Genomic DNA, 21,874 nt, shown 5'->3' with positions numbered 1-21,874 from the left:
ATCAGAAATGTAGTGAAGCGTGGTTGAAAACATTTGCCCTTGATGGTGGCATTTTTACAACTACAGCCTTAATACTATTTAGTGTTAAAAAAAACACATTTGTTTTGATAATCAGCTCATTAGTCACTGTAGCTTTTATCTGTGCGTGTGCGCGTGCACGCGCGCGCGTGTGTGTGTGTGCGTGACAGGGGTTCATTCTCCCATGATGATTTGCCTGTTCATTAAGCTAGTCTCTCTAAACGCCTCAGATCTGGGAGGTTGTGCTGCAGCTCTGGGAAACAAGGGGAGATAAGAGAGTAGGGATTAGCCAGTGTAAATAAACAGCGAGAGGCGATAGGCCGCAGTACCTCCTCTCACTTAACCTCTAGACCACAGCTCTGACAAAGTGGGGGTCACGGCTTTCACCACAAGCCTTACTTCAGGACATGTCCTGGTGAAGCAGGTCTTCTACCAAAAGCTCAACGAATAAATCGAGGTTGTTTGCATTATGAGTCTCTGCTCTAAAGTCTGTGATAATTTTGTCGACTAAGACAAATATTTCAGAAGACTAATGCTGCATTCACACTGAGAGAAGCCAAGCTAATGGTTGGCTTGGTAATTCAATGTAATCTCTATGCAAACCAGCTTTTAAAATGTCCAAGCTTTTTTTCGAGCATGGAATTACATTGAATTACCAAGCCAACCATTAGCTTGACTTTTCTGTATGTGAATGAGGCATAAGACTATTACGGTATGTGTGTTATTCAAAAGACTAAATCTAAGTCTAAGACTAATGGCTGTAAAATTAACACTGGTATACAACTGTGCAATGAATTAAAGCCAAATACATATTTTATCTTTACATTTGAGAATGGCTCTTATCTGTTCTTTTCAAAACGTGTTGGTTTAGCACAGAGAGTAGCAGACAGTGTCAGATATGATTGATACAGTTACTATATTATATATAAGACAATTACTTGTTCAGAGTTATGTGGTTATATTTAGCCTAAAAAACGATGACTAAAAGACTAAGACTAATCCCAAAAGACTAAGACTAAAATATTTTGATATTTAGTCGACTAAGACCAGACTAAAACAATTTCAGAAGACTAAGAGAGGACTAAATGGTGTGTTATTCAAAAGACTAAATCTAAATTTGCTGATAAAAAAATAACACTGTTTAAAGTAAATACAATAAAATTAAAATAAATAAAACACAGTTGTTGACTGATTTCAGTCTTGAGGATTCCATATAAGGGCTATGTCTGAGATGAATAAATAAGGGGGGAGGTGTAGCGATGAATGACAAAGTCGTCAAAACGCTAGTCAAGTGATCTCCAAACTAAAAAGCAGTTATAATTTCAAGATATGAATATTTGAATTGGCCAGACTAGCATAGAATACAACTGAACTTCAGAAGATACTTCTATAAAATGAAGCATGGATTGGCACACACACATTCAGTGAAGGCAGTTCAGAACTTCAGAGAAACACCCCAAATATTGGTGTGTGTTGCTTGTGCAAAAATCACGTATTGGGACATGGTCTGAAAATAAATGTAAGTCTTGGGATTTCTTTTGGCTTGAAAACTTGCATTAAACTAGTAGTTGGGGCGAATCCGATATTTCCGTGACCGTGGAGAGCATAGGTCCGTTTCTCAGTGGTTTTGTCAATTATGAAGGTTAAATAACAATTTGAGCTCCCATGCCCCTCGCAAAAATGCGGGCAAAGTTTTTTGCAGCCGCTGCACGTCTGCACCAATCGGAAAAGTCAAGGGAGAGGTGAATTCCCCAGAATTCACCTCTTTCAGTGAGCCAGCCAAAACTATGTAGTGGAGACAGCAGGGGAAAGGATGGGCCCGGGCCGTCGGCGTGGTGGTCCGGGCAACACCCTAGGCTGCAATGCCTAGCCTGACAGCGTGTCGCAGGTTCGAATCCCGTTCCCAATGACCTTTGCTGCCTCTCCCCCCCATTTCCTGTCAGTCTACTGTCCTATCAATAAAGGAATAAGAGCCCAGAAATGGAAAGGAGAGACGCGGAGTTGGGTACTTTGTAAGCAGTAAATAAAATAAAAAAGCACATTGGGGGTGCCCTCTCTGTGGCTCAGCAAGTTAGCATGCCTCTGCTCTCTCTCTCTCTTCTCTACCCTTGGTTTGCTGTCTATCTACAGCACACTGACCTAAAAATGCCCTATTTATTACAGCACGTTGAAAATCTGCCATATTGCGTGCATGCGTGCATGCGTGCGTGCGCGTGTGCAGGAATAACTTTATCTATTGAAAAATAGCAGATATACAAGCTCACAGCATGAGCTTGTAGATCTGCTATTTTTGAAAGTTGTGAAAATGTGTGAAAATCTTTGAATATGTGTATTTTTTAAGCGAACATTTCTAACTCAAATTTTGCTTCTGGGGGTCCCTGGAACTAAATATTTTGAGATCGGGGTCCATGGCCAAATACATATCATCTTGGGGGTCCTTGACATAGGTTTCTTGCACACATTTTCACGATTTTTCAAAAATAGCAGATATACAAGCTCGCAGCGCGGCACTCGGTGCCGCGCTGTGAGCTTGTATATCTGCTATTTTTCAATAGTTAACATTCATGGGGGGCCTGCAGTGAATCCTTGTAACCAGGGCCCAGAATTTGGTGTGACGCCCCTGCGCGTGTGTGTGTGTAGCCTAGTGTCAAAGAGAAAAGCAGGGGCTGAGCTCAGTGGAGCTCAGCTCCAGGCACATTTTGCCAAGTCTCCCCTGGGAGACAAATAAAATTGAACCTAAAATTGAACCTTGTACTGTATGGAATTTAAATCTAACAGACAAAAAATCGAGCCGTATGCAATCAAAATGGTCATCGTTAATGAAAGATATACTGCGACTCATTGTAAAAGGACCAAACATGCACCACTGGCAGGCACGTGCCTGATTTCAGACTCTGCGCTGGAGCTTGAGTCTGACATTGTCCCCATTGTAAGAGATTTCAAAGGGGAGGGGATTTAAAATTTGAAATTCCCAATCACAAGACATCTGGTGGGAGGGGTTGTGTACACAAAACATTCTCCCCTCCCCCTCCCCTCTATGACAGGCATTGACTTTGATGTTTCATTGATTAGAGAGAATCACTAACGAGCTAATTGACACTTGTATGGCTCAATCACTGACTGCAGTTCAGAACCCTTTTGAAGTTCAAAGGGAGCAATTAAGAACTCTGGTGAGCCACCCCTCCACTGTTTCTGTTGATTTTCAAAAGTTAGACCCACCCCTCCTCCGTCTTGCATTGATTTCATTGGTCGGTGCCGGTCGGTTTGCCATATGCTAATTCCAGACCAAGAGAAGCAGTCCACTCAGAGAGTGAGCGGGTCTATTGGCTGGAGCCAGGCAAGGCACGTGCACACATAGACATCAAAGAGGGCTTGAGCCCCTGCCCTTTTATCCGTCTGTAAAAAAGTGCCCTCTCCAGACCATGAATGCAGTTTTTACTATGGTGAAAGAAATGCAAATGCCCCTCTTTCCATGCCATACCTGAAGGCAGCATTCGAGGAATTGCCTTGTCCAAACTCTCCTGAACTGCAGCATCTTATGTTGAAAGAATTGCCCTCTCTGTGTAGAAATCCATGCTGTACACCACATCTTGCTGTACACCACAGTTTAGTGTGCTATCAAGTAGCCTACTGAAAATAGCAGACCTTCATGCTCACAATGCGTCGCAGAGCTTGGAGGTCTGCTATTTTCAATATTTTCACCAAAAGGCCCTTTTAGAAATGTCAGCCCCTGCCTCTCAAACATTCTCTGCACGTCCCTGACCACTGGTATGGTCAAGAAGTTTCAACTATACAACACATTGTGTGTTATAGAAGTGCCAATCCATCATCATATAACTATGAGGCTGGTTGCATTTGAAAGCTTCTCTCTTATTTTTGACCTCTAGATAGGCCAAATAACAAACACACTGTAAAACAATATGTAACAGTATGCACCAACAACAAACATGAACACGTGAAACACAATCAAATTAGGTTATCAATCAAAGCACTGGCAGACAAGTCGAGGCACACAGCAATATTATACACATTTGTAGCACCACTGACATAGAAACACAGGTTTTTTTAAAAACCTTAGAAGGATTTGAAATATTCAAAGACACATTTTCACGATTTTTCAAAAATAGCAGATCTACAAGCTCGCAGCTGTGACCTTGTATATCTGCTATTTTTCAATAGTTAAAGCACAAAATAACGCAGGGAATCCTTGTACCCAGGGCCCAGAATTTGGTGTGACACCCGTTTGTCCACGAGAAGAAACAAAAAGACAAAAAAAACAAAAAACAGCGTGGAGTGAGAGAGTGACAATTCCAGGACCATGGACAGTTCCTCAGTATTAGGCTAATGGATTTGGACAGTGCTCAATTATCAACTAAAAATGCAACAGACCTGGGGTTTATGTTTTATTTATTCCTTTCACTCCTCGTTAGTAGAGCTGAAGGCGACGCGACTGTGACCTGCATGAATCTCCCTGAGAACGGTGTCATTCCATTCATTTTGGCACATTACGCTGGCCTGAAGCGACCTCTATCTCTACCAGGAGAAGAACTCTAACACATTTTCAGGTTGTATTAGCCTGTCTTTCTAACCTATGAATTAATTTGGAAATGTCTTCATTTTTTTAATATTTATGAATAATGCATATACAGTCTACACTATTTAAAGGAGAACTCTGGCCTAGAAGCTTTTCTTACCGTTAGTTGGTGATATTTACTCCCCAAAAGACTGATCCAGATGTTGTTGGTTTTTGTTGTTTTTTTCATAACAGGTGATCAGACCACCGCAATGATAATCTGCTTATTTCTATCACTTCTATCACCGTTAAATGTCTGTCGTACGTAATATAATCCCAATGGTCACTATAGAGTGTAAATTTCCCCTAGATAGAGCATAACAGTGGCAGCCATGTTTGATGCAACTGATAGGTAAAAATCCCATTAACTTTCTCCAGTCTTTTCAGAAAATTAAAGGAGTAGTTCACCACTTTTCAACCTGTCTTCATATAATAGGTCGTCACTAATGTTCATGATAAAATATTTAAAAAAAAAATCTACTCAGTCCAAGTCTCCTAGGAGAGCTGTGGGAAGTTCAGAATCCATCGTCTTGTGACATCATCATTTTCCCCCAAAAAATGTTAATCTATATTTTTGATTTTTTTTTTAGATTTTTATTATCGCGAGAACAATGGCTTCCACTTTAAAATTGCAACTTTTCAGGAATAGAAAGCCTGCAGTTTCTATAAGCTGGATTGGCAATCGATGATGTCACAAGACGATAAAAAGCTGAAGACCAATTATATGAACATAGGTTGAAAAGTGGTGGAGTGCCCCTTTAAGTATAGCGTTAGTTTATGCAGGCCACTCGAGTCTCGCCCGCCTCAGCTGTAGTCGGCTGTCAGTCAGCTCCTTTCCTACTCCTCATTCACAGATCTGCTAATCATTACATCACTCTGTCTAATCCAATGAGAGCTCTCGCTTAGTAAATATGGCTTGCTTTCACTATATAGCTCTGCTCCTCTTAGCTGCCTCCTCCACCCCAGCCTCCACCTTTTGATCAGAGTCTGGCATATAGGCTAAAATACTTGCAATATCATGTCTGCTGATACAAGCTAATATGTCAATGTATTGCTATTGTACTACTATTGTATCCCTATGGGCAGGTTTTGCTTAAAGTTCCCTGATTTTGCTTAGCAAGCATGTTTGTACAAAATCCAGGGAACATCTCCGAACGCAGAGCCCTTTAACGTCAAGTCTAACTGTAATAAATGGTTAAATCTACTTTGACGTGAGTGTTCCTGACTAAATTGAGAGTTTTAAGCCTGGAATCGAGCCAACCAGCATACTGATGAATCATTCATGATCAGACATGAAACATTTGATTGATTTGATTAAAAAGAAGTGTAAAACGGAACATGTCTGTGTAGATTAAAGGAGCTACTTCTCCCATAAGCCATTTAAATGCTTTCAATGCTTGACTGTGAAGTTGACTCAGCTCAGCCGTAGAACAGACAGACTGGAGGACCTCGCATCTCCAAGTTTCAAATTTGTAAATTTTTTCGCAAAGTAAATCACTGCTCATCATACAAGGCCATCGCACAAAAGGCCAAAAAAAATCGCACAAAAGGCCAAAAACGCTGTGTGCTTGTAGATCGGCTGTTTTCACTATAGTTTAAATCATTTCAAAAATGATAAATGCGAAACAAACGGTTTTGGACATACAAAGTTTCCACCCGACAATGACGATATGCAGAATCTCATCAGTTGCGTGACGCGTTATTTGATTCCAAATAACGCTTGAGGGACGTAACGAGGCAAGAGACTCCCGAATCTCACCCCAACGCAACCGGGCGTCCGTGTCCAAAGACAGTGATAAAGTGTTGAACATTCTTCCTTTTCCTTGGCCAATCCTAGAGCAGCGAGGCGGGGGCGCCAGAGTAAACACCAGTCCAGATAAGAAGACTACCCGGCACTCAGTCTGAGTCGATACACTCCACATCCACTCATATCCACCGTCATATTAATCCCCAAACATCCTGGGAAGCTTCCAGCGGCTTTATCCACTGAAACCGTATACTGTACGTTATACTTAGCTGACACCGGAGTCCCCGAGGGGCCTGTACTTGGTCCCCTCCAGGGGCGTCACAAGGGGGGGGGACTGAGTTACTAGGGCCCAAGGTGGATTTTATACTTTAGCTATTGAAAAATAGCAGATATACAAGCCCACAGCGCGGCACCGAGTGCCGCGCTGCGGGCTTGTAGATCTGCTATTTTTGAAAAGTCGTGAAAATGTGTGCGAACATTTGTAAGTAAAATTTTGCTCTGGGGGGTCCCTGCCTGGAACTAAATATTTTGAGATGGGGGTCCGTGGCCAAATACATATCATTTGGAGGGTCCTTTCACGCGAAAAGGTTTGAGCACCACTGACATAGAAACATTTTTTTTAATCTTAGGATTTGAAATATTCAAAGACTTGCACAAATTGTCACGATTTAAAAATATATATAGCAGATCTTAAAGCTCGCAGCACGCTGTGAGCTTATATATGGTGTGACACACCTGGTCCCCTCCTTTGTTCCCTCTACACCAGGGGTCTCAAACTGGCGGCCCGGGGGCCATTTGCGGCCCGCAAGACGATATTTTGTGGCCCCCACCTTAACTCATTCAGAGCCCCAGACATTAACGGATTATAATGTCCAAAGTGCCTCCTTCAGGTCCCATTCACTTGCGTTGTCTTATTTTGAAGGCCAGAAGTCCACCGCGCAATCACTTCCGGTCTGACGTCATCGGATCGTGCGCCGGAACCGATCCGTGTCCACGTGGAGTTGTGTAATGGCCGACCGGAGCTTTTATACATGTGTAACATAAGCGAGCATCTGCCTCCATCCTAGCTTCTAAAGTGTAGTTTTGAGATAATGGACATTAAAGATGAGATCCCCCGTCCACCTCAATGTTATGGATGGGACTATTTTGTGCTCGTGGAGCCGTGATGATGCAAAATCAGCGACGGATTTCGTCTCCGGACCGCCGGCGATTCTTCTCGGTAATGTACTCGCCGTTACAGTAATCTATTACTTTTCCCGAGATATCCCGTGAATGGCACTACAGATACTCGAGTACATTTCGCGAGACATCTCGCGAATGGCACTAGATGAGTTAATATGAAAGTTTAATGTTAGTGCGGCCCGCAAGTTTTATTTGAACCTCAAAACAGTTAATAATACAGTACAGTTAACAGCACAGTACATGTTCCATAAGTTAAACACAACACCAGGGTCCATGTTCATCTTATTTTGTGTAAAAAAAAAAAAAAGAAAATACATTTGAGAAGACTGATGGAGTAGTTGTTAGACTGGTATGTAGTTGTAAAGGCCCATTCCCACTGGGCCAGATAACAGATATCTGGAGATATTTCTCCAGATATTTTTCCATTCAAAGTGGATGGTAGATACAGATAAAAAAAATATCTACCACAGATATTTGCCACAGATACTTTTATCTGTGGCAAAACATTTTTTTATCTGTATCTACCATCCACTTTGCATGGAGAAATATCTGGAGAAATATCTCCAGATATCTGTTATCTGGCCCAGTGGGAATGGGCCTTTAGACTGGTATGAAACTACAGTATACGCGTGCATGTGCCAGCCCCAAGGTAAATTGAGTTTGAGACCCCTGCTCTACACCAAATCTCTCTCAGTATTCACCCGTTTTCACCGAATGTTCGTCTGCTATGGTGGCCAGAATGGGGATGACAGGATTCATGTGGTTTAAGAGGAAGACATAATGTAGAAACACAAAGGGGATGAATGGGGAAACACTGCAGAAAGAGAGACAGAAATAGAGTAAGAGAGGGAGAAGGGACAGCTGGAAATGAATCCAGGGGAAAATGAATAAGAAAGGAGGACATATTATCGTCGTTGTCGGGTGGAAACCTTGTAAGTCCAAAACCGTTTGTTTTGCATTCATCATTTTCAAAATGATTTAAACTAGGTGCGAGGCGTTGTGTGCTTGTAGATCGGCTGTTTTCACTGCTTTTGTGCGACGGCCTTGTACGATGAAGCAGGGCTTTGCTTTGCGAAAAAACGTACAAATTTGAAACTAGGAGATACAAGGTTTCTGCCCGACAGTGACGATATCTTCTTTCTTTTCTCCATGCTATACTCTGAAAGCTGAAATTGCTTTTTTGGGGGGGGAGAGTCATGCACGCAACAACGCGACGCAAGGCATGAAATCCCTCCAGCACCTGTCAGCAGCGGATAGATACAGACGATAGTTAGGGGTGACACCTTCCAAAACAGGTTTATGTAAATGTGCGGCGCCCTAAAACAAGTGTGGAAAGGGCAATATTTGCAGAGAGAGATGGTTGCAGATAGCGTCCCACATGCATTTGGGAGTCCTGGCTCCTCCTAATTCATCACATCAGCGGGCTAAGAGATATAAATGCATCAATCAGGGGAGGAAAGCATGATAGATGAGCGCGAGCCGAGGGGACTCTCTTTCTCTCTCTCTGCAGGGGCGTCACAAGGGGGGGGAGTGGGACTGAGTTACTAGGGCCCGAGGTGGAGGAGGGGCCTTGATTATTTTATACTTTAACTATTTAAAAATAGCAGATCTACAAGCTCACAGCGCGGCACTCAGTGCCGCGCTGTGAGCTTGTAGATCTACTATTTTTGAAAAGTCGTGAAAAATGTGTGCAAATCTTTGAATATGTATTTTTTTATACACGTTTTTTTTATATCATTTGAACATTTTTAACTCAAATTTTGCTTCTTGGGGGTCCCTGGAACTAAATATTTTGAGATGGGGGTCCGTGGCCAAATGCATATCATTTTGGGGGGTTCTTCACATGAAGAAGTTTGAGCACCACTGACATAGAAACATAACAGTAGGTTTTTAAAAAAAAACCTTAGAAGGATTTGAAATATTCAAAGACTTTTTCAAAAATAGCAGATCTACAAGCTTGTATATCTGCTATTTTTCAATAGTTAAAGCACAAAATGTGAGGGGATCCTTGTACCCAGGGCCCAGGATTTGGTGCACCCCTGCTTTCTCTCTCTCTCTTTCTCTCTCTCTCTCTCTCTTTCTCTCTCTCTCTCTCTCTTTCTCTCTCTGCATCTCTCTCTCCCCCATCTGTCTCTCTTTTTCCCTTTTCTTCTTTCGCATTTCCTCTCCTCCCCACCTCCCCGGCCGACGCTCTTTTCTTTCACGTCGGCTCTCTCTTTGTCTAACTCTCTCCCTCTCTCTCTCTCTCTCTCTCTCCCTCTCTCTCTCTCCCTCTCTCCCTCTCTCTCTCTCTCTCCGCATCATGCCGCACACCATAACTCAACACTTTGAAATGCAGTTAAGAGGATGAGGAGGAGAAGAGAGAGAGAGAGAGAGAGAGAGAGGGGGGGTAGAAAAAGGAAGAGATGAGAGGAGAGCTACGTCTCCGACGTGCGGCCATAAATCGCTCCTGCAGTCCAAACCCAAAGGGCAAAGCTCCGTTCCTCTCTCCTCTATTTATCACCTCCCCCCCTCTCCCTCATCCCCCCCTCCTCCCTGGGATAGCGGGGCTGGGCGCAGGCGTGGCCGTGTGTTAATGGAGGAGTTTTAATTAGACTGTAGAACTAATGAATCGCTGAAGCAGAATCTGTATGACGCAGAGAGAGAGAGAGAGAGAGAGAGAGGGTGAGAGGGTGAGAGTCGGAGCTATCACCTCACCGCGGTGTAGTTTTCTGGCTCAGGGGTTTTCAAAGTGGGTGACAGGGCACCCTGGGGTGCCGTGACGGCAGTCCAGGGGTGCCGCAAGATTGGATTTTGTCTGGACACTTAAAAAAATATTTAGTATCATTTACAATTTTAAGTACAAAGTTATTTTTAGTCAGTTTTAACCAAAATGGCTATTATCTCAATGTTTTCCTCACAAGACAATGACTAAAATATGCTATAAATATGAGATGCTGGGAGTGAAAATTATGAATATAATGTAGGGGTGCGTTGGGTGAAAATAATATGTATAGGGGTGCCCTGAGCCAAAAAAAGTTTGGGAACCCCTGTTCTAGCCATCACCTAAAAATATATAACAAAGCCTAGGTGAGGTTATAGCGGTGAGGTGATAGCTCTTCACCTTGTACTATGATAGAGGTTCAAGAGCTATATTTTCGTCCATGCCTTAAGCCTCTATCATAGTGCAAGGTGAAGAGCTATCACCTCACCGCAGTGTAGTTTTCTAGCTATCACCTCGGCTTTGTTATACATTTTTAGGTGATAGCTAGAAAACTACACCGCGGTGAGGTGATAGCTCTTCACCTTGGACTATGACAGAGGCTTCAGAGGGAATGTGAGAGAGTGAACGAAAGAGAGAAACAGCGACGTGTCGTCCGCGAGCGATTTGTTCAAAAGAACCGGTTCGTTGCCACGAACGTGAACAAACTCGCTCACTTCCTTAAACTGTTACGATCACGCTTTTGTTCGTGGTCGGTTATTTGCGGTGTTTGATACCACACTGAACTAAGCATAATCAGGTCAATACTGGAGATGTGGTGTAAGACGGCATGGATTTATACACAGAGAGGGCAATTATTTCAGCATAAGACGCTGCATTCAAGTTCAGGAGAGTTTGGACAAGGCAATTCTCTTGAATGCTGCCTTCAGGTATGGCATGGAAAGAGGGCATTTGCATTTCTTCTTTCTCCATTGTGAAAACTGTATTCATGGTCTGGAGAGGGCACTTTTTTTACAGACGGATAAAAGGGCAGGGGCTCAAGACCCCTTTGATGTCTATAGTGTGCACGTGCCCGAGCATGAATACAGTGAGAAGGGAGGAGTGAACCGCTAGCGTAGGAACCTCCCCTTCCACCCCTCACTGCCACTTCCTACTGATATCCCACCCAGCCTTGCACCCCTCCAGTGGCGTCAGTTCAGAAAAAGCTAAGGTATGGCAACATGACTGGTGTCTTGCACGTGCACCTTCGTGCTTGTGCAAGACACCAGTCATGTTGCCATACCTTAGAAACAGGCATGATACATTTATTTTAAGAAGTACATTTTATTTTCCCCCTCGTTTTCTACAGTTTCTTGGGCTGGATATGGCAGCCTGGAACGGTTGTTCAAGTGCAGCTAAACTTGGCACGTTAGTAAACGTGTCACAATTAACAATAATGAATTGCACCTGTGCAGCTGACCTGCAGAACCTGGGAATATACCATTTTGTCAAGAAGGGGAGAATACAAGTGTGGAGAATATAAGTATAATACCTTGTTGAAGTGACCATTTTGTTAAATTTTGCACTTCATTTTACTGTAATTTAACAACATAATAACCAGCACAGATAGACAAAAGAGACATTCATGGATTTATGTTTAAAAGTAACTTTTATTTTCCCCCCCCTGGACCCAGGGTATGGCAGCTGCATACCCCTGCCAACCTCTGTGAAGTTGGCACCCCATATGATGAAAACATATATAAAAATGGTGTCATTCTTTAGTGCTGAATTTGTGCTGAATTGTGCCGTAAATTTTATAATTTGTGCTGGTATCACTTTTTAGTTATTCTACATAACACCACTGTTCTGCTCCTATGTTCTACCATTATCTCCATCGCCCTCTGCTGGCCACACCACTGTAATGCTGCTAAATCTGCTAATTCATAACCATATAAATATTTATATATATGAATATATATAAACACAATTGATGATTTCAACGGCACAAATTAGAGCACATCCAGCACTAAAGAATGAGACCCTCAAAAATTATACCAGCACAAATTATAACATTTACGGCACAATTCAGCACAAATTCAGCACTAAATAATGACACCATTTTTATATATGTTTTCAACATATGGTGTGCCAACTTCTCGCAGGTCCCCTGCCATACCCAATTGACGCCCCTGCACCCCTCCCCTCCTCCCCCACCCCCCACCACATTAATCATGTTGGCGGTGAGAATAAAGTGGAGCATCTGTAACACTTAGACATGGCAGGACCCGCCACCACTGAAGGACGCGGAGAGGTCGGGAACCGAGCAAGGTGTGGGAGGGGGAGGGGAGGGGGAGGGCTGTTTTAATCCGTTTGGACTGGTAAGGTAAACCTGTGTCATGTTAGATTTTAACCTCTCTATCCATCCATCCATCCATCCATCCATCCATCCATCTTCAACCGCTTATCCGGAATCGGGTCGCGGGGGCAACAGTTCCAACTGAGACCTCCAGATTTCCTTATCCTGAGCAACTTCCTCCACTCCCTCTGGGAGTATACCGAGGCGTTCCCAGGCCAGTTTGGAGATATAATCCTTCCATCTGGTCTTAGGTCTGCCACAGGGTCTCCTCCCAGTGGGACGCGCATCGAGGACCTTCCTAGGAAGGTGCTCGGGGGGCATCCGTACTAGATGCCCGAACCACCTAAGCTGACTCCTTTCCAAGTGTAGGAGCAGCGGTTCTACTCCAAGTCTCTCTCGGGTGACTGAACTTCTCACCCTATCTCTAAGGGAGATAGATACCAGCCACCCGTCTGAGGAAACCCATTTCGTCCGCTTGCACCCGCGACCTTATACTTTCGGTCATGACCCACACTTCATGACCATAGGTGAGAGTAGGAACGAAGATTGCTCGGTAGACAGAGAGCTTTGCCTTCCGGCTCAACTCTTTTTTTCTTCACCACAGTGCGATTTTGCAACTGCAAAACCGCTCCTGCTGCTCCGATTCTCCAGCTGATCTCCTTCTCCCCCTTTCTCTCATTCGTGAACAAGACCCCGAGATAGGGCGTTGAACCTCTCTAACCATTATTTCATGCTTTAGATATTATACAAGCCAGTGTTGATTTCATCGACAATGACGAAAAATGTCCGTCAACTACCTTTTATCACTGACGACAACTAAATAAAAACTAAGCTGTGATGACGAAAACTATGACTAAATATATCGACAATTTTGTCAACAAATAAAAACTAGACTAAAATGTCACGGTATGGACTAGTGGAGAAGAGATCCAGTAGAACTAAAAAGGCAAGTCATTTATGTTTGGTTGTACTCGGGTGTTGCACTCTGAAAATAGCAGATGCTAGCACAATGCGTCGCGCTGCGATGCGTTGTGAGCTTGTAGATCGGCTATTTTCAGAGTGCAACCAAGTGTGTAAAATCAGCCATTACGACACATCAAGGCCCGCCAAAAAATGTTTTGTTGACAAAATCATCTGTACATTTAGTCGACTGAAATATTATGATATTAAGTCGAATAAAACTAGACTAAAACTAAAACATTTCAGATGACTAAAATATGACTAAAACTAAATTGCATTTTATTCAAAAGACTATGACTAAAACTAAATCAAAAATATTCTGCCAAAATTAACACTGATACAAGCTCGCAGTGCTTGTAGATCTGCTATTTTTGAAGAATCGTGAACATTTTGTGGCAAGCCTTTGAATGTTTTTGACCTCTTCTAAATCAGTGGTTCTCAAACCTTTAAATCAGTGGTTCTCAAACCTTTTCATGTCAAGGACCCCCAGAATTACATGTATTTGGCCCTGGACCCCCCCCCCCCCCCCATCTCAAAATATGGTGTTCCAGGGACCTGTAGTAGATTAGATATTATCATGATTGATTATGTGTGACGTTATAGAGTAGATTGTGTGTTCATTGATTATATTAATATCAGAATGAATCAGAATGAAATAAATGATGTCCACCACCCCCTGAAACAAATGCTGTGAGAATGCTGCTGAAAAGTGCTGATTGTGTGTTAAGTACAATATACAATATTTCATGAAAGTCAAGTCAACTGATTAAAACTCTTGTCGGGCCGTGCTGTGCCAACTGCTGCTGCAGATCATATCATATCATATTGGACCTACATGCCTACATATGTCTACAAAACATTTTGCGTGCACACAGGGGCACCTTGGTGCTTCAGTGCCCAGGGGCCCACTGAGGTGTTAATCCAGCCCTGCTAATACTTGATAGTTAGGAGTCGAAAGGCCTCAATAGCTATCGTTTTGGTAAAGCATATCTTGTTGTGGTACAGCTCGTCCCAGAGGCTATTTTTTTCAATAGTTAACGCATTAAATAATTCTAGGCCTAAATGTTTTAAGATATGGGAACGTGCAGAGTCACCCGCGTCATCAGCACCCACACCCTAGGTGGGGTTGGCGATAGGGCCTTTCTGGGGTGAGTTTGAATGTTCTCCCCGTGTCTCCTTGGGCATAGGCCCTCACACAAAAACATGCAGTAGTCCTGGTTTCTATACTACCTCCCCCTAGCCAGCCGGGTGCTCCCCAATGTCCCCTGGCGCGGCAGGGGGAGAGCGGAAACCAGGACTACAGGTTAGGTAGTCACCGGGTGAGAAAAATGGGTTGCAAAAAACGTGGGATAAAAAACATTAAAAAAAAAGTTATGGGAACGTGCAGAGTGACGCGGTGGTGGTGCTAGCTAGACGGCGAGCCAGCCAGGACAGGCGTCCGTTCGCTCGTATTTACTGAAGCGGCCATCCTGCCAGAGGTCACGCAACGCTATTCAGCAAAATGTACTGGGTTATAAAAAGACTCTATAAGACACGTTGGCACCCGACCAGGCGTCGCTCGGAGGGTTCTGTTCCGTTTTTAAATAGTGCGTGGTCAGCGGGCGTGCTGCTCGTGCACAGTAAAAATCCTCACTGTCAATTCATTCATTTCGTAAAATTGAAATCTAATCAACTACTGTGGACTTTTACAGTGTGCGCTCGACACTCGCCACGTTGGCATCAAGTCGCCTGTCGTTTTTATGATCCGGTGGCTGATTCTATCCTATATATTCTATCCTATATAGATTCTATCCAATAGATCAGTGGTTCTCAACCTTTTCAGGCCGCGACCCCCAAAATAATCATATTTTAACTGGGGACCCCCCCTCCCTGACGAGCACTAAGAGTTGAGGAATTACATTATGTATAACACGGTTCTATTGTGAAGATAGCAGATCTACATGCTCACAACGCCTCGCGTTGCGAGGCGTTGTGAGCATGTAGATCGGATATTTTCTCAATTTCTGCCTCTAATATTTGACAATTTGGCCAATGTTTAATTTGTCATTTTAAATTGTCGCTTTAGAAATGTGCAGATACCATCTATACACTTACATATATACTTTACAGTATGCTGGTTTGTTTACTGTTGAGTGAGAAAACAATGTTACATTAAGTTAATCATCTGGGGACCCCCCAAAATAATTTGGGGACCCCCCCGACCCACAGGTTGAGAACCACTGCAATAGATTATGTCATCTGATGAGGTAACAGCTGTCTCGTGATCAAGCCACACACTGAAATGAAGGGGAAGGAATATACTGTACATACTAAGGCTCTACGATATTAGGAAAGCTTGATAGCTCTTCAAACTGTATAGGAGACTTGTCAAGTCCAGTATTTTACCACGCAGTTATGATTCAACAAAAGGCCATGACTGGGATGACCTCTTATTGGCCAGTTTATAGTTTGTGTATCTACGACACACACACATACTTAAACACACTTGAATGGAAGGATGCTGAGACATGCTCACACTGCTGGTGGGAGCCTGAAGTTCACGCACGCACGCACGCACAGCCCTGTCCTCACGTGTTCAGATGATGTGTGTGTGTGTGTGTGTGTGTGTGGGCATGCGTGCGTGCATCAACGCGTGCACACACCCAACATGTATTAACGGTTATAAATGGGGTGGCGTGGAGGCAAGGACAGAACGGGGACATGGGTTCTAAAAATGGATCTCTGAGAGAGAGAGAGAGGAGAGCTGCTGCCTCGTATCACACAAACAAGAATGCGCGCGCGCGCGCGCACGCGCACACACACACACGCACGCACGCACACACACTCTCACTCACACACTCTCTCTCTCACTCACTGTCAAAGTCGCTCTCAGCCCATCTCAATTCATAGAGAGACGCCCAATGTTTGCCTTTGAATCCTTGAAAGGATGTGTGTGTGTGTGAGAGAGAGAGAGAGAGAGAGAGAGAGAGAGAGAGAGAGAGAGAGAGAGAGAGAGAGAGAGAGAGAGAGAGAGAGAGAGAGAGAGAGAGAGAGAGAGAGAGAGAGAGAGAGTGTGTGTGTGTGTGTGTGTGTGTGTGTGTGTGTGTGTGTGTGTGTGTGTGTGTGTGTGTGTGTGTGTGTGTGTGTGTGTGTGTGTGTGTGTGTGTGTGTGTGTGTGTGTGTGTGTGCATGTGCGTGCGTGTGTTGATCTGTGTGGCTGGCAGATAAGGACCCTCACTGGTGCTCAGCGATAAGGGGCCGCTGCATAAAGTAATTGTGTCACCTGTAATGAAATAGCGGGGGAGGAGGAGGGACACACACACAATATAGATAGGATTTCCAATATCCGACAACAGGCTACGTGGTGCAGGTTCAAAGAAAATAAATAAACAAATGGAAACGCAGCAGCAGCGCATTGTAACTCTTGAGTGACGTCGGAGCAATCCAAACCCACCCGTGATCCCGAGGTATCGGATAACGGCGCGCGTCAAGACGGCAGACCGTGTTTCGACTTTGAGCCGTACGGAACCTGTGACTTTTTGGAAGGACACATGAGGTTATTCTGTTCTATAGGAAATATGATAAGAGTGCAGCGGAGCAGAGTACGAGAAACTCTCATTGCAATGCACTGAAAAAGCATCCCAGATTCAGTGAATATTCAGTGAATATGCATTCAAATAATAGCTTCATATGTATCCACCAACTAAGATTGTCACTATATGCTTGAATCACTGGAGTGGCAGCTGTTTAGTATCTCCCGGAAAGGAAATAGAATAGTGTCACTGTGTCACTGTTTCAACTTTCAACATTAAATTAAATAATAACCCTCGCAGCATGCGCCATGCTGTCATATTACACTTAACAATTAATCTTTTCTGCATTTAGCAGACATCATGCTCTTATCCAGAGTAACTTACAAAGCTAAGTGTGAGGTCAAAACAAGTGCCTTGGCGTGCAACGGTAGCTTACCTGCTAGAGCAGGCACCACAGGAAGTCCTTCCTTCGGCTGTTCTGGGTTCATATTCGCCCTGCGGCCCTTTGCTGCATGTCTTCTCCTCTCTCCTGCCTTTCCTGTCTCTCTGCTTACTGTCAAATGAAGCAGAAAAAGAAGAAATAATTAATTTGTGAACAGGATTGTGTCAAAGGTTGTGTCTAACCTAGACACAAGAACTAAGGTGCCGGCTACATGAAGCTGGATATTTCTGAATCTAGACATTTCTTGGTGCTGTTGGGGCTTGCAGCCACACGAAGCTGGATATTTCGGCCGCGAAGCTGGATATTTTTGAAACCGGATAAATAAGTGGAGAGATTGAAAAATATCCGATTCACTGGATCCGTGTAGACAGGGAACCCGGATATCTCTGAAGACTTTACTGTGTGTGTGCTTGTTAGACCTAGATATCTTTGTCGTGTGGACCTAGATATTTTTCTATGTGGATATCTGAAAAACCGGGATATATGAAATATCCAGCTCCGTGTGGACCTAGATATTTTTCTATGTGGATATCTGAAAAACCACGATATATGAAAAATCCAGCTCTGTGTAGCCAAATATCTCAATAGAAGACCAGGGAGACCAAATACAACCATTCCAATGGAATAAGTTATATTGTACTGTAACATACAGATTGGACAAAATAACATTGTATACACCAAAGAAACCTTACATAATACAGCTTCAAGAAATAATCTTGGTAACGATATCAAAGGCTTATGACAACCTTTTCAGGCCAAGGACCCCTTAGTGTAGAGAGATATGAAGCAGCGACCCCCACAACCTGTTCAGAGATTCCATATAGTTTCACCGTTTGACAGCACAATCGTCAGTGTATTTTGGATTCATGTCAATGTGTGTTTTCAGATATTTAACCATTTGAACTGTCAATACTTAAAAAAACTTGACCTTTCAAACTTGTCTGCTCTTTTTCCCCTCAACACCAAACCTCTTTGCCATTCTGAGAACTTTTGCCCAAAAACGATCAACAAGTTCACAATGCCTTGTGCTGCGAGGCGTTGTGAGCTTGTAGATCTGCTATTTTTGGCTAAAGGACATTAGGGTTCAAGTTGTTAATATAAAAAAAGAAGAAAAAGGTTTCTATCACACAAAGACAACACAAAGATTTGGAGGACCCCCTAGGGGTCCCAGACACCCTGTTGAAGACCCCTGGCTTATATATTAACATAATCTCCAAATACTTCTTACAGACTTCTTCATAAATCCAAAACCCTATGTCAAAACTCATTGGACATCTGGAGACGGAAGCCAGTGTGAAGTCACTACTGGGTTTTGGGACTACAAACTGTAGCACTCTTATCACAGAGCAAGGATGTGATACTTGGGACAACAAGTATTACTGTTATCCCAAGTAGCAATTAAAGAAACATGTATTGTGATTGCTTTGGATAAGAGTGTTAAAAAGAGTGCCTACATTGTACATTTTAACATACAGTACAAGGCATCTAAATAACACACAAATATAAATATTTTCAACCAGCAGGAAGTGCAGATTCAAAGTGTCACACTGTTAGTGGGGCAGTGGGGATAAAGGAGAAGGAGTTCTTCAGTGCATTTTACCACATGCGCCCAACAACTAAAGCATAACATTACTGATTATGGCAGAAACCATGTGTGCCATAATTGTACATTTTATGGTGGGTAAAAGTTGGTTTACCTTGATCTATTCATTAGATCTCAAAGATGATGAAGAATATATCTTCAGTGTGGGCTGAATGTGGGGAAACTCTCAGCTTAGCATGGTGGTACCATGTTCATTCCGCGTGATTATGGATCCCACTGGGAAAGATGGATAACCACGCCCGGGACTCATTTTTGAAGCTTGTGATTGGCTGAACCGGACGTAGGGAGCGCTCCGTTGTAGTCTCTTGGACCGCGCGAGGTGCACCAACCCCAATTATCATTGCGTTTATCGTGCGCTTGCCCAGGCCTTACGGCCTGGGCATAAATAGAACGATTGCATTCACCACGGCTTCGTAACTCCCAGGTCCGCTGGCCTTCGCGCCGCTTGCAGTGTCGTGGACAATAACTGTGAAAACGAGCGCTCTATGCCGTTTCCATCCATCTTTCCCAGTGGGATCCATAATCACGCGTTCATTCCATTTGTCCTGTTGGCACATGTTGATGACATCATCAGTCCTTATTTAGAGCAGTGTTTCTCAAATGGGGCTACAGGAGAAAATAAGGATATATATTTTGCTGTTATGGGTCATGACAAAATATTGTCTTTGTATGAACCTGCTAATCTGTAAATTGTAAAACCAATTAACATCAATAATTTGACTAGTACAACGGTTATTGAATAGAAAGCAATGTTTATTTGCCATTTTGTTGTTTAATCTTTGACACATTGGCATTGGAACCAGACTTTTGATGAGCTTCAGGTTGATTCCTCTCTGGTTGGTCTCCCTAACACAGAGGTTCTCAACCTGTGGGTCGGGACTTGTGGGTCACCAAATTATTTTGGGGGGTCCCCAGATGATTAACTTAATGTGCAACATTGTTTTCTCACTCAACCAGGGCAGGAATTTCAGGAAGGCCATGAAGGCCATGGCCGTCGTTGCCCCTCAGTTTGGCCTTGTGCCCCTCCAAAAAATGTCATGACCTGAGGCCACAGTGGCCTTAATGCCCCAGCAGCTGACTGTACTACTTTCACCTCTGTCTCTGTCTTTTCAATATGTAGACAGTAGACACCAGTGTCTCTTTCTTGTCATGTAGACACCAGTGTCTCTTTCTTGTCATGTAGAAATCAGTGTCTTTTGTTGAGTACCCTTTTTTAAACCAATACAGTATCTTTGATTTGTGCAGGGCTGAGCATGGATCAGATTGTGAGGTGTTGTGAGCATGTAGATCTGCTATTTTCACAATAGAACCGTGTTAGACAAAATGTAATGCCTCAACTCTTAGTGCTCATCAGGGCGGCGGGGGTCCCATTTAGAATATGATTATTTTGGGAGTTGCGGCCTGAAAAGGTTAAAGAGGCGGTGCCATAGTTTTGTACTTTTTCTGGTTTTCATGTGTCTAGGAGGTTGACAGTACTTCATTAGACCCCCTGGTGTGGTTGTTATGAGCAGTTCGGCCTATATGTATTCCCTTTGTATTTAGGGTTTCTTCCTGGAGGCTGACACCTTGTGGGTCAAAAGTGCTGATCCAAAAACACAGATTAAATGACATCATATAATCATCCCCTCCCCTTTTACCATTCACCCAACACTGTCACTGTGGGAACTTCAGCTGGGTTACCACCCACCATGACAACCAGCCATACTTACCCACCATGAACTGGTGGGTGAGGCCACATAAAAAACAAAATGTAACTCTTTCTGTACACTTTTTTGTTTTAGGGTGGGGGGGGGGGGGGGAATCATGGCACTTCATCTTTAAGAACCACTGTCCTAAGTGTCGTTGGCCTTTGTGTTGCAGGAGGACGAGACAGGCGAGGGCCGCTTCAGCTTCGCTGGCTACGGCATGGGCCCGGCGTGCCTGCAGGCCAAGGACGGCATGGCCATCAAGGGCAACAACAACAACGCGCCGGCGGGGGCGCCGCCCGGCGGCGGCGACCGCGGCCCCACGGAGAAGACCGTGGAGGAGATGAAGAAGCTCTTCGTGAGCCGCGCCAAGCGCATCGACACCGTGTCCCGCGTGGCCTTCCCGCTCGTCTTCCTGATCTTTAACATTTTCTACTGGATCACCTACAAGATCATACGCAGCGAGGACGTCCACAACATGACTTAAAAAGCGAGAGGAGGAGAGGACACAAAGCGAGCGAATGGCGAGCTAGCTAGGTTAAGAAGGAAGGAAGGAAGGAGGGAAGGAAGGAAGGAAGCAAGGAAGGAAGGAAGGAAGCAAGGGAGGAAGGGAAGAGAGAGACGGAGAGATAAACCTGAGTTCTATAGGAGACATCATTGACCCCACCCACCCCTTCCTCCTCCCCCTTTACCTACTGTCTTTTTCTCTTGTCATCGCCGCCCCTTACGCCCCCATTCCTCCCTCTCTCATCTTCCTCCTGGCCCGTCCTTCCTTCACCTTAATTGTTTTGAAGTTTGAGTCCCGCCGGGACATATTAATTCATCAATAGTCCTCTATTTATTTATTTATTTATTTAGCGTGTGTGCGTTTCCCCCCTCCCCCCTCCCACTGTCCCCACCCCCCAACACCCAGCCTCGACATCCCCCCCCCCCCCTCCCCCCCAACACTTCTCCTAAATAATCCGGACCAGTGCAATAGCAATGCAGTAAAATGCATGAAATATGAATGTGGCAATATACTGTATTTACAAAAAGATGAAAACCGAAAAACGTTAAAAACAACGAAGACTTTTCACTGACTTTTCATAACCCAAAAACTTGCGGAGCCGGTGACCG

The 21,874-nt window shown here is 43.9% G+C and overlaps 1 protein-coding gene across 1 annotated transcript in view; it reads left to right on the top strand.

The window, feature by feature from the left end:
* glra1 (glycine receptor, alpha 1) overlaps window positions 1-21,245 on the top strand; it is a gene marked incomplete at both ends in the record, with an annotated part of 165,967 nt that extends 144,722 nt beyond the window's left edge. The window contains 1 exon segment of the mRNA XM_080745536.1: window positions 20,934-21,245. Within this exon segment, the coding sequence (XP_080601662.1) occupies window positions 20,934-21,245 (312 nt within the window).
* Between the last annotated feature and the right edge of the window lie 629 nt (window positions 21,246-21,874).

Source organism: Nannobrachium achirus, assembly GCF_963921795.1.
Source record: "Nannobrachium achirus genome assembly, chromosome: 17".
In the NCBI taxonomy this organism is placed as follows: domain Eukaryota; kingdom Metazoa; phylum Chordata; class Actinopteri; order Myctophiformes; family Myctophidae; genus Nannobrachium; species Nannobrachium achirus.
This window is presented reverse-complemented; position numbering and strand designations above follow the sequence as displayed.